General features: G+C 32.9%; 1 protein-coding gene across 1 annotated transcript in view; it reads right to left on the bottom strand.

Annotated features, from left to right (window-relative positions):
* Nucleotides 1-13,607, bottom strand: part of LOC107439409 (organic cation transporter protein) — a 57,129-nt gene that overhangs the window by 11,059 nt on the left and 32,463 nt on the right. The window contains exons 7-11 of the mRNA XM_016051997.4: nt 12,098-12,266; nt 10,004-10,151; nt 8,655-8,746; nt 5,489-5,703; nt 4,264-4,445 (exon numbers count right to left, since the gene is read on the bottom strand). Of these exons, the coding sequence (XP_015907483.3) occupies nt 4,264-4,445; nt 5,489-5,703; nt 8,655-8,746; nt 10,004-10,151; nt 12,098-12,266 (806 nt within the window). The remainder of the gene's footprint in view (nt 1-4,263; nt 4,446-5,488; nt 5,704-8,654; nt 8,747-10,003; nt 10,152-12,097; nt 12,267-13,607) is intronic.

Below are 13,607 nucleotides of genomic sequence, written 5' to 3'. Positions count from 1 at the left end.
AGAACTACTTGAGAAACTAAATCAATTGGAGCAGTTTCTCATGCCTGTGCCAAATAGGCCCGAAATACCGACAACACCAATTGATGTCATTGATATGAAAACTTATGAAGGAGGCCAACTTTTGAAACAGACGGGGAATGAGTCAACCACAGATTCAGAAAGCTCAACCAAAAATATTGCAGAACCCCCTTTAAAGAAGAAGAAAAAGAAAAAGAATGTCAAAAAAGCTGAAGCAAATCTAATCATGACCACGAATAGTAAACTTTTTTCACCGATAGATACCGCCACCTCCTTACAACCATCTGAATCTATATCTGATACTGACGTAGCCCCACCCAAGGAGGATTCCAGTTCAACTGTAGATCCACCCACAACTCCAGCAAAAGTTCAACCAATTAAGCATATAAAAGCTCTTATTCGTGGTCTTCCAGTTGGATTCTGTCCTGATCATATCTCCCAGCAACTGGCGAAGTCAGACATCATAACGCAAAAGATAATTCAGTTTAAGAGAAAAGTGTGCGGGACCTACAGGCTCCTCTCACTTTTTCTTACAATTCTCACAGAAACAGATGTTAATCGGCAAATTTTCTCTATCACCAATATACAAAGTATCCCGGTCAGTATTGAAAGATTCCGAGGCGGGCAAAATCCAATCCAGTGTTATAACTGCCAAGAATTTGGCCACAGTCAAAGATCATGTAATTCACCATCAAGATGTGTAAAGTGCGCCGCCAAACACCGATCATACGAGTGCCAAAAAGATGAAAATACACAACCTAAGTGCAGCAACTGCGGAGACTCTCATACAGCCAACTACACGGGGTGCAGAGCCCGTCCCCGCAGGAGGGGAACACGTGCCATACCACCAACAATAACAGGACTTGCTCAAAGGCTGGTTACAATAATTAAAGAATTGCAAGAACTTTTAAAAAATCAAGAAGTGCTTCAACTGTTTCAAAGGATTATGGGGGAAGCCACTCTTGCACAGTAACATCTTTTTTTTTTACCTGATTTAAACTTTTATTTGAACTCTTATTATTATTCAGAACTCTAATTTTCCATACAGATTATAAATAAATACTGCATACTGCCCTTTCAAATTAAAGTTGAGCATACTAGATGGCGCCACTAAGGCTTGTCGAAAATTTATGTTAAATCATCACGTTCTTGAATCACGACTTTTGTATATACATAATCATCATTTATTAATGCTCATATTCAATTTTCTGTACATATTTATGGCAATTAATGTAAAAATCTTTGTTCAAGTTGTAATTTTTTCAAATCAACGTTATATTTTCTGTACATATTTTCATGGCAATTACTGTAAATATCTCTGTTCAAGTTTGTATTTTCTCTAATCATGGTAATATTATTGTAAAGCTACCTCAACGACTGCTTATATTCAAAATGTTTTTACCTCATTGTTGTAATTTCATGATGAATGGGATAGGGGTTGTCCAGACCTCCCTCAGTTGTCCAGACGGCAAAGAGATCCTACCCATGATCCGTTTACTATTGAGAATATTTCACGTCAGCACTGTGATCGGTGCGAGCTGAGAGAATAATTTATCCCAACCATCCACAGCTGGAATTTGAACCTGGGTCGCCACATTAGGAGGCGAACGCTCAATCCTCTGAGCCACCACTATTAATATCCAATTAATGTGATTTTATTTTATTTTATAACCGTCGATGAGCAACCGACCCAATTTTTGGGTTTACGACTACTAATGTTCAACTCCGTAGCTTTGTTACTTTGAACCTAATCCAGAAGACAAAGAAACTCCTGGAGCAAGTATTAGGAGAAACTCGCCTTCGTGGAAGACTTTTTAAAGGAACTAACGCGTATTTTCGTTACATGGAGAGGAAGATCACGAGAACCTCCCAAGGTTTGTCTGGCTACAAGGGGACTCTAACTCACTATCCGTCTACCACTGAGGTTATTTCACGTCAGCACTGTGGTCGGTGCAAGCAGGATGTGGAATTCGTTTCGGCCAGCTATCACTGGGATTCGAACCCGGTTCACCTCATTGGATGGTGAACTCTCTATCCTCAGTGCCTTCGCGGCTCTATTAATGTGATTCATAAGTGGGCAAAAGGGTTGGGAAAATATATAAATTTGGTAAAGATATTCGCTGAAGCAATCCTGGATAACAGTAGCCTTTATAAGGAGGATGCGTTTATTCGTAGACAATATTTCAAGTATCTCTCTTCCATTGTTTTGTCTTTATTCTAACCAAAACTTTCAACTAATGCCTCTGTTCGCTTCGCTTCGCTTTATTTAAAAAGAACTGGGCACCTGGGCCGCGCAGCGGCCCCTATCCCATACATCATGACATATATACATTGTGTTTAAAAACATTTTGAAATTTTGCTACATTGTGGTGGCAAATAATGCCTCTGTCCAGATATGCCAACTTGCTCCGGACAGCAAATATATATTTTAATTAGTGGTAGTTTATCAATTGTGATTCTTGGTTTAATAAATTCAATTTAATAGATTTTTATCCACCACTATTTCTAAATAATTCGTAGACTTATATAATTCACCACATTATAATACTAATGTTGTCCGTCTAATCATGGCTGTATTCATTTTTCAATGGCAATTAATGTAAATCTCCGATCAAGTTTGTACATACTTCTAATCACGGTTACTTCATTATAAAGTTACCACATTGTTACATAATTCAAAATGTTTTATTCACTGTATATAATTTTCATGATGAATGGGGTAGGGGCCGCTGAGCGACCTAGGTACCCAGTTTTGTTTAAATAAAGAAAAGAAGAAAGATACTTATGTCGTGCTATACCTTTTAAAAAGCATGCAAAAATAGTGAAATATTTGCAAAATTTACTTTGTAGTTATTTACCGTTTTCTTTAATTATTTTGGCGTGTCCGGAGCAGTTGGCATCTCTGTTTGTCTCATACTCTGTTTTATAATCAATTTTATTGAATTATATGATGCATTTGAGTTTGTTAATTGCAGTAGCTTCACACATTTTTTTCAATCTATTTATTAAAGTAAAGAAAAATATTTTTAAAGTCTGATACCACATAAATATCAGACCAAAACTTTTAATTACAGTTAAAAAAATACGTTTTATAAAAAACATGATTTTTACTTCGCAATACAAAGGTACTCTCATCATAAAAAATTAACCATTTTCTTCGTATTAATAGGAAGATTTTTTATATCAACTTTTTTTTTACTTTATAATAAAAGTAATACTTATTAAAAATAATACTTATTAAAATTTTACTACTGTACTATCATATTGCTTACTATTATACTATTTATTTCGTAATAAAAGGAGCACTTATTATACAAGGGGTGATCAAATGAAAAGGTACGAAACAACGTAAAAACGTAACAGTTAAATATTTGCATATTCCGCTATGGGAGAACGTAGCGAGACATCTCTGGATGCGATTGGAGTCTCTGACTGGGATCGGAGCATGCGCTGGTGCCCGCATGAGCAGGAGAGAGCAGAGGCTCTTATCAAAAGCGGCGTCCAAATGATGCGGCAGTCCGTATGAGGACTGGATGGCGTTCGCGTTGCAAAATTCGACGATTGAGGAGCAGCGAGGCGTTATCCGATTTCCTCGAGCACAGAAAAACCATTAAGTCTGATGTGTACTGTGAGACACTCTGACGCCTACGCAGGTCCATCAAGAACAAAAGACCGGGGCTGCTCACGGAGAGTGTGGTTCTGCTCCATGATAAAGAGCGTCTACACGTCGACAGTCTCACACACATGGAACTGGCCAAGTTCAAGTGGGAGACGTTGGACCATCCGCCCTACAATCCGGACTAGTCGCCCTGCGATTTCCATGTGTTTGGTCCACCTGAAAGGGAAGCTGTTCTACTCGGACGACATACTCAAGGACGCTGTGAAGGACTGGGTCTCGTCAAGACCACAGGAATTCTGGGAACAAGGAATCCTGCGGCTTGTTCATCAGTGGGATCGCTGTGCACAGGCCTATGGTGTATATTTTGAATAAAGTGTACATTTGTACCCACCGTGTCGTTTCGTACCTTTTCATTTGATCACCCCTTGTACTAAGTTGCACTTTTTACTTCATTATAAAATGTACACTTGTTATAAGAAATTATACTCTTTACATCGTTATAAAAGGAGTATTTGTTACATAAAAGTATACTCCTTAATAAAAGGAGTACTGTAATAAAACATTATATTTTTTACTTCATAATAAAAAGGAATACTTGTTGTAAAAAAATTATACTTTTCACTTACAAGTTCGCGTGCGAAAGGAGCGATGAGGGATCCAAACCTGGAAAACATGGAGGCTGTTCCCAGTCCGAGATTCCTAACAACAGTTGGAAAAAGTTCTGAAGTGTAGACGTATATTGTAGCAAAAGAACATGTGATACAAAATTTACCAACCATAGAGACAACAGTAATTAACCACGTAGGTTCTGAAAAGAGAAAAATATTTTTTTTCGTAAGTATGAGGTGGATATAAGTTCAAATCGTCTTTTCATTTTGAAATATCAATAATTGTACATCAGAAACTTTAAGTTGGATTTAAGTAAAGTAAATTTTAATTAGTGAAAAAAAGTTAGAAGCATTGTTTTTTAATTAAAGAACCTTGCATTGTTTTTTAATTAAAGAACAAAACTTACTCTACACATATTGATGTATTCTGTCGGATTCTGTAATACTGTTGAGCTTAGAACTTTTTTACTTTAAATTTATAAAACTGATAAAAGGACAGATATTGCAAAGACTATAGAGCGTTCCTTATTGTAAAGTTCCCAAAAATAAACAAGATGAACTGGACGGCTCACGTAATTAGAATGATGATGATACCACATTAAAAAAATTCTTTTTCATAAACCGCTTATAATCAAAAGAAAGAGAATACAAAGATTGAAATTTGGCGGATGAATTTGGCGAAAACTGACTTCCTTGCATACCAGCACAGTAACTGGCGCACAAGTGTCAAAAGTAGAAAGCAGTGGAGCAGATTTCAGAAGAAGACTCAAGGCAGTCTAGCCAAATAAAATGATGCCAATTTGATAAATTGTACTATAGTATAACTTATAGTAGGTTAGGTTATCAATTTATAACTTGATAAGCTCTAACTTGACCTACTCAGGAAATGTGTGTGATTCCATTCATTTGCCCCCCCCCCTTGACGAAATAAATAAATATAGTTGCCTAAAATTATTTTGAAAAGATGAATCTATACCTGAAGCAACTTAATGCCTGATGTGAATACGAATTTCATTCATATTCATAAAATAAAATTGCATTAAAATATAATTTCGAACGGTCCCTCCAGCTTTTAATTGACCAACTCGAACTTGAAAACTATTGAGTAAACACCTTTCAACATAATATCCACGAATTGAGATAGATATTAAAGGAGAAAATAAAGATTTTAATAAATCTGATGCAATATGAGCATTTTAAAAAGATTGATTCCATAATCTTTTTTTGATTATTCATGATTTACCTGTAGGCAGAGGGTACATAAGAAGACAGGCAATTCCTCCGATTATCATAGCACCAGCTACTGGGTTTCTTCTTCCGAGCGAAGTAATTACAAACATTGTGCAAAAATAGGCTGGGAATTCCACTGCACCAGATACAGCAAAATTGACGAAAGGATTGCCAGCCAATTCGTTGGTGTTATATGACAATCCGTAATAAATTATGGAATTTACGAACCTGAAAGTAAAGAAATTTTTTGTAGGGCATTTTATCTGTTTGGAAGAAAAAAAACATTAATTGCACTTTACAAAGTGTAAAGCAGGCATAGAAAAAGAACGAATAAAACTCAAACACTTTCTGGGGTGGCAAAAGAAGGTTTAAAATTATACGTAATATGGATTCACTTTGAAAAGTTAAGCACAGAGCAGAAATTTGAAGAAAAAAATTTACTACTTTAATTGACAAGAAACGCTTCAGGAAAGTAGTAGTAAGTATGTTTATTCTTGAAACAAAACGAAGAATTACATACAGGGCGGAAAACAGCACTGAATTTTTATCATAAATTCTACGTTGACATCTTACTAGCCTCCATATTAAAAGGATATTTAAAATTAAAATAAACAACAAAAATCTCAGTAATAGGGTAAATTGGAACTCTAATTTACATTACACGTTTTTTCATGTTTGTTACGTGGTGGTCAATCACTTCTGAGTCCAGATGTCATTCCTCATGTGAGAGTCATGTGTCATTTTCAAATATGTGAGAGTGGTTGAAAGTGGGAAACGTGCACACAAAGCTCGGCCGAGAGCATCTAAAAGATTTTCAATTGGATTAAAGATGAACGACTCCAAACATAGCCGATCGTATAAAACACGCAATCCTTCACTCAAGATAGTCGTTAACGATGGCAGCTTTATGAAGATGACGTTGTCTTTCATTAGGATGAGAGCCAGGCGAATAGCTGCTGCGTACAATTTGATAATGGTGTCTAGGACTTCATCCTACATCTTAGTACCACAAACGGTCATATATCTTTCGACAAATGCTTGACTGATTTGGAAATGTTTCCTTCGTCTTGAAATGGCTTAATGATGTAGGCCGAAGAAAAAAGTAACATATGTGATAGAGTGCTTTAATGCGCTCATCTAAATGCGAGTCCTCAGAATCTTCCTATCTTCTTTTGAAAGCCATAGAAACGAGTCTAGCTTTTAAAAAAAATTAAGGATATTCAGAACAATTTTCATTCACACTTAAATGCATACCTGCCAACTTTTAATCCCTTCCATTATCATTTTTCTCAGTGGTATTAAAATGGAATTAAAACTTCAATTTTAAGCAAACAAATACGTTGTATTTGAGAAAACTTAAGTTAACAACCATGAATGGTAGAAATCATATAAATCTCGGTGCGCTGCCGCGAAGCGGCATTAACCGATTCATCTGTAGTAGTAATTCGATGATGAGGAGTAGTGAGGTGGAATGGAGATGGGGGGAAGAGGTGGTGCTTAGCACCAAAAATCGAGAGTGTATTTCGTGTGTTAGGGCTACGTCATATCCCTAAGGAAAAAGGCAGTGATTGGGCTAAATTTAGTGTTGTCGTCAATTAATTCAATATCTAGGAGTGAGTTAAAATTGCTGGTGGTACAGGTTTTTGCTTCATCGTAGAAATTTTGGTTTAAATTTTTTATATAGACGTTGATGTCATCAATTTTAAGATCCCTTTTTATACTATTATTGCTAATGCATTTAGGGGCACCGACGAGTCTTAACAACCATGATAGTAACGCATATTAATATATGTGCTTAATTTTTGTAAGAATAGTGGTGATCAAAATCATCTAAAAAATTAAGTTTATAAAAGGAAAAATAGTATATACTTACTACCACTTTAAATATGAAAATAAAATCTTCCGGAAAATCCGGAAGAGTTGGCAGGTATGTAAATGCCATTCCTGTCAAGCTTCGCAAAGCCAGCTTCATATACTAGTACTTGTATTGCATATTGGCACGAAGCTGTGATATTGACTCTCACATATTGAAGTCTGTCATTCAACAGTTTTGCATTCTTCTATCATTGCAACCAGTTGCAGCTTCTTCAAGACGTTCACGCTGGGGTGTCTCATCTTGGCAGCGCACCGGAGTAAAAACTGGTAACAATAAATTTCAGTTTTTTCCGGGAATAATAAAAATCTATAACTACCAATTGTTTTTAACGGATGCAATTTTTATATTGAATTGCGTCTTCGCCGTGATAAATTTCCTTACAGTGAATTGTTATTGTTGAGAATAGATTAACTCCTCCCGAATATTGTCTAATATTGAAATAGTTCTTCTACCAGTATTTACTCTTTTCCCGTACAAGTATATTCCCTTTTACCGGCGTGAACGTGTTAAATGCAACTCCCATAAAGCTTCACAAAGCCAGCTTCATATACTACTTCTTGTTTTGCATATTGACACGAAGCCGCGAATGTCTGTTATTCAACACTTTTGCATGCATTCCTCCACCAATGCAACCAGTTGCAGCTTCTTTAATTCAGAAACCGGAAAACAACAATTCAGATCAGCTATTGAGAGTGAGTGTATAAGGACCATCAACAAAAAACATTCTACATCATTTTAAGTTCAATTTTATTCTCCCCACATATTGCACATGTACAACCAATACTTCACAGAAGATGTTTTGACGTTTGGCTAGGAACCAGAAAACACACATTAAATCAATGCTTCCTGGAATGGCTTACTTTCTCAAACATACCAGATGCATCTCGAACACATTATGCTATTGCAATATTCTAGATAAAAAAATCTTTGAACATCCTCTGTAGTGGTAATTTTAGTTTAATTCATATCATTTCATCTCTCTTATCATTTATTCATTGCTGATTTATATTTCTAAAATTAGGAAATATCACTGAAAAAGCATAAAAAACTAAGTAAATTTACTTATGTATAATATTTATATAATGATATATATTTAGAATTCTTAAGGCAATGATTCCAACTCAAATTCAACATCTTTCTACATTGCAACGCGTTAAAGAAAACATAATATGAAGGTTATTAACTGTTGTTGTTTTTTCTTAGAAAAGGGTTATATTTTAACTAACTTTTGAAAGATCAAAAATTATATTTCTCACGAATACACTACAAAAAAAATCTCCAGTGAGTGCGAAATTCAACTTACCATAGAAAGTAAATATTCAGTGTCATTTTACAAAGGCTAGGATTCTTAAAGAGGTCAATAAAATTACCATTTGACTCCCCCGACTCTTTTGCCTGAAATAAAATCATAAAATTAAACTTCAATGATAGTATCAGTTTCATTTATTGATTGGTACAGTTAAAGATAAACTAATATTGTAATAGGTATTTCGCCTCTGTTTCCTCGCAGTCAGGAAACATACCACCACATACCTACCAACTTTTAATTCCTTTCGGGGATGATTTTTGTCCGTGGCAGTTAAATTACATTTTTAAGCAGAAAACATACGCTGTATTTTGAAATAGCTTATGTATTACATATTATTATATATAGTTAAATTGCTTTAAAAAATAGTGGGTACTACATATACAAAGATTATATATGCGCATATGTATAGATTATATATGCGAAGAATATATAGAAGGAATATATATATTTTACTACCACTTTAAATATAGAAATAAAATTTCCCTCCAAATACGTAAAAGTTGGCAGGCATGCCGCCATTGTTGAAGAATTCTAAAAAGAAATTTCTTTTTAGCAAAATCCGATATCTGCTATTTTGGAACGAATATGTTACTTAAAAGTAGTACGATCTACGAGTATTTAATTTTTAACAGAAAAAAATATCTCTTTAACACATAATTATCAATGTTTGAACATTTTGTTTTTGACAGAAGGTTTGCATGTTACATTTGAAGTGTTTGTATATTTCAAACTGATGCGTCTATTGCATTTTTAAATCAAGACTCTCAAATTTAAACACTCTTTGGAATTCAAACAATCTTCAAAATTTGCAATGTATTCATTTAAAATTTTATTTACATATTTGAAACCTAATCCAAATTGTCGTAAATAGAGTTAGTGTATATTGAAATTTCTCTTCACCATTTCTAAACTTATGTGCAGATTGAGGACCTTTGCTTTGAATAATTTTCTGAATCTTTGTCACGCTTTTAATATTAACTAATAAAAATGGTAAATTGAACATTTGAAACTATTAAAAATAGTTTTTTACATTAAATAAATATAGAACTCCTTAAGCAATCCTTCCCATCGCAGCCAGTTCAGGGCCAAGAGGATCGTGTCGGTTAAGGTTCCAGAACAACATGATAGTTGCAATGTGGTCATCATTACTCATCGGCGGCCATTACTTCTCAGATAAAAATGCAACCAATCTATCAGTAGCTAGGTTATTTCTAAGCCACCACCAGTGATAAAAATCCTAATTCTGAGTGCCTTAACCATTGCGCTATCGCGGTTCTAAGTACTTCTTACCGTAGAAATAGTCACTATTTTTTAAATGGCGTAGAAAAAAAATGTAGTTTTACCTCTGTAGCTTTTGAGATGAGTTTCCTTATTTTACTGTCAATGTCGGCAGGATTTTTTCCGTTTCTCTTTGCGGCTTTCATCAATGTCTTGTGAGCTTCCTCTGTTCTTCCTTTGAACATCAGCCAACGAGGTGATTCCGGTAAAAGCCTAATAGAGAATAATATTTTAAGAGAGTAAATTACTTTTATCAGTGTTGTTTATATTTACCCCCTTAATAAGAAAGAAAGTTACTTTTATCAGTGTTGTTTATATTTACCCCTTAATAAGAAAGAAAGTTACTTTCATCAGTGTTGTTTATATTTACCCCTTAATAAGAAAGAAAGTTACTTTCATCAGTGTTGTTTAAATTTACCCTTTAATAAGAAAGAAAGTTACTTTCATCAATGTTGTTTATATTTACCCCCTTAATAAGAAAGAAAGTTACTTTCATCAGTGTTGTTTATATTTACCCTTTAATAAGAAAGAAAGTTACTTTCATCAGTGTTGTTTAAATTTATCAATTAATAAGAAAACAAGTTTCTTTTATCAGTGTTGTTTAAATTTATCAATTAATAAGAAAACAAGTTACTTTTTTTATAGCGTTGTTTATATTTATCGCCTGAAATTACATATTGGTTTTTACTTCAACTTTAAATCGTATCTGAAAATATGAATATACAAGCTGTTTCCTCATGCTGACATATTGAGGCCAAACATAGTTTAGAGCAGGCTGTTTTTATTTTTCCTTAGTTACTCAAGGAAAGTGCTTGAAAAGAATAAAAGCAACCACACTGTTTTCTTACTACAAAGAAGTAGCACAAACTGAACACAAATACATGATGAAAATATTGGTCTTCAACATAACTTTCCTTGAATTGAATTTATTAATGAGGCAACTAGGGTCGCTTTCAGCCCTTTTCCCATGAAAATAAGAGCAATTTGTAAAAAATAATTTGACATTTAAAAAAAAAATTCTGCAGTATAAAATAAAAACAAGTTATTTGAAGAACTTATCTATGTCCAAAATACATCATGTAGTTGAATAGTAGATGAATATGATCAGAAAAGGTGATGTTTTTGTTATATATATATATATATATATATATATATATATATATATATATATATATATATATACAGGTGATAAACAGATGTTATTTACATATTTCGGTACTTCGAAAAGGAGGCGTCACAGTAGCAGAAAGCTACTATGGCTCTTGTTGAGATGTCTCTCAGATTTTCGAATTTTTTATCATTGAAGTTACCGGCCTTACACTTCAATGCCTTAACAAAAACATTAGAATTTAATTGGCAATATATTGATAAATAATATCGATTTTGAAATCTCTAAGAGTTTCTTCTTTACGGATAAACCATACAGTCTTGGTGAATTTACGTAGAATTTTGTTTTGGCATATATTAAGCTTGTTAACTAGAGTTGGAGATATATTAGCCCAGGCAGGGGATGCATAAGTTAAGATTGGTCTGATCATAGGCAGGTATAACGTAAACGTTTTAGTTTCAATTGCGTGTTGGAGTTGTAGAGTTAGCTTTGTAGGCTGCTTATGCTTTGTTTGTAATATTCTGTATATGATCTTTCGAGTTAAATTTCCGATTGAGAGCTAATCCAAGATATTTGAGTTTGTTGACTGTTGGAATGGTTTAGTTGAAGAGTACTAATCGGTTCTGATCGGTTAATAGCAGTGGATTCACAGTAAATATTCTTATGTATAAAAATCATGATATATCAGATTATTTGCTTCATAAAATTTTACAGTAAAAGTGGAATTGACAATAAAAATACCGGCACTCCGAGCGTCAATGCCTTTTACCGGAATTTAATTCGAAATTTTTTATAGTGTGCTTATAGAATGCAGCTAGATTTAGATTTGTTATTCTAACAGAGTGATTTGTATTAATAATGTGAGTGAGTTTGGTTAATAATTAAAAGAGCTATAATTCCTTCTGCAAATAATAATGATAGGTTGTTTTAGATATTATACAAGTTCAATTCGTTTCAATCTTTACTTATAAGTCGTTACAATACGATTATTATAATTTTTTAAGAAAATAGGACGGATACATTTTAAAATTGAACTACAAAAATCAATTACCACCAAGTTCCAAGGAGTATGACGCAGGGAGCTGTTAGAGCTATCTGAATCCAAAACCAATCTTTAAGAACAAAAGCAAATCCGGGCAAACTGACAAATCCAACACACCAACCAAAGTTAATTGCGATGCCGTAAAATGATCTATGTTCAGCTCCAATTACTTCCATCACTAGAATAAAAATACAAGCATTATGTTAAATATTCATTACAATTATTAAGAAATTTAGCGAAAAAATAAATTTGCTGTATTAACTGTTATTGAAAACAGGCTTTTTGCCAGACCACGCAGTCGAAACAGTACTTTTAATTTTACCAAAAAACAAAAAGAAACTCTAGAATTATTAATTTATTACTGAAATATTTTAAAATTCAAGTTGATTGATATGACTGCAGAATTTCAGGTAATAAATATCGAGAATAAATGCTTGCTTATAATTAGCGGATCGTATTCAATCTGTATTTTCTGAGTGTGATGAGTATAATAGCTTATCATCTGACTACGGACAAGCAAACCCCGATTTTCAGGACCAGAATCGAACTCGCAACTCTTAGCTCTCCAAGAACGAGTAGAAAGAGTTTGCGCATTAAACTAGAAGCTATCATGGTACGTTGGTTATGTTCAAAATGAAGAATAAAACAAAGAAAAATAATAGACATATGAAGAAAAAAAAGGGGGGAAGTAATAAGTAAAAAAATAACAAACAGTTTTAAAAAAAAAAGGATGAATATTTAATTAAAAAACCGGGAAAAAAAAGATATAATCTTTTCTTCAGCCCACACGATTATATCCGCAAAACAGAGTGCTTTCTGATATTGTATCAATAAAGCCGAAGCAAAATATATTTATACAATAGTGTGAGGAGTACTCAACAAATTTTTTTATAAAAATAACAACAAATAAAATAGATCACAAGAAGTAAAAATAAGTAACATGTAAAAACAGAAAATAAAACATATATGTGTCTGGAACAGATATACATATATGTTCTGGAAACTTGAAATGATCGCAGAATAATATATATATATATATATATATATATATATATATATATATATATATATATATATATATATATATATATATATATATATATATATATATATATATATATATATATATATATATATATATATATATATATATATATATATATATATATATATATATATATATATATATATATATATATATATATATATATATATATATATATATATATAGTATTCTGCGATCATTTCAAGTTTCCAGAACATATATGTATATCTATTCAAAATAATCCAATATCATAATACATTTATGTTGTATATTTATTTTTGTTACAATTAGGCAAGAAATTTTTTTTGGTAAATGCAACAAAACTCTGATAATAAATTAATGTTAAAATGTTTGTCCATTAGAAGACTCGTCTCTACCATTAGAAAAAATGTTTCAAAAAATATTTTTTCTAATGGTAGCGATGGATTTGAATTAATATTAGAATAAATTAAAATTTTTAAAAAAAAATTATCT

Source organism: Parasteatoda tepidariorum, chromosome 5 (genome assembly GCF_982258835.1).
Source record: "Parasteatoda tepidariorum strain Cologne lab strain chromosome 5, Ptep-v5.0, whole genome shotgun sequence".
NCBI lineage: Eukaryota > Metazoa > Arthropoda > Arachnida > Araneae > Theridiidae > Parasteatoda > Parasteatoda tepidariorum.
Note: the sequence above shows the minus strand (reverse complement) of the source record. Positions and strands in the feature narration are given on the sequence as shown.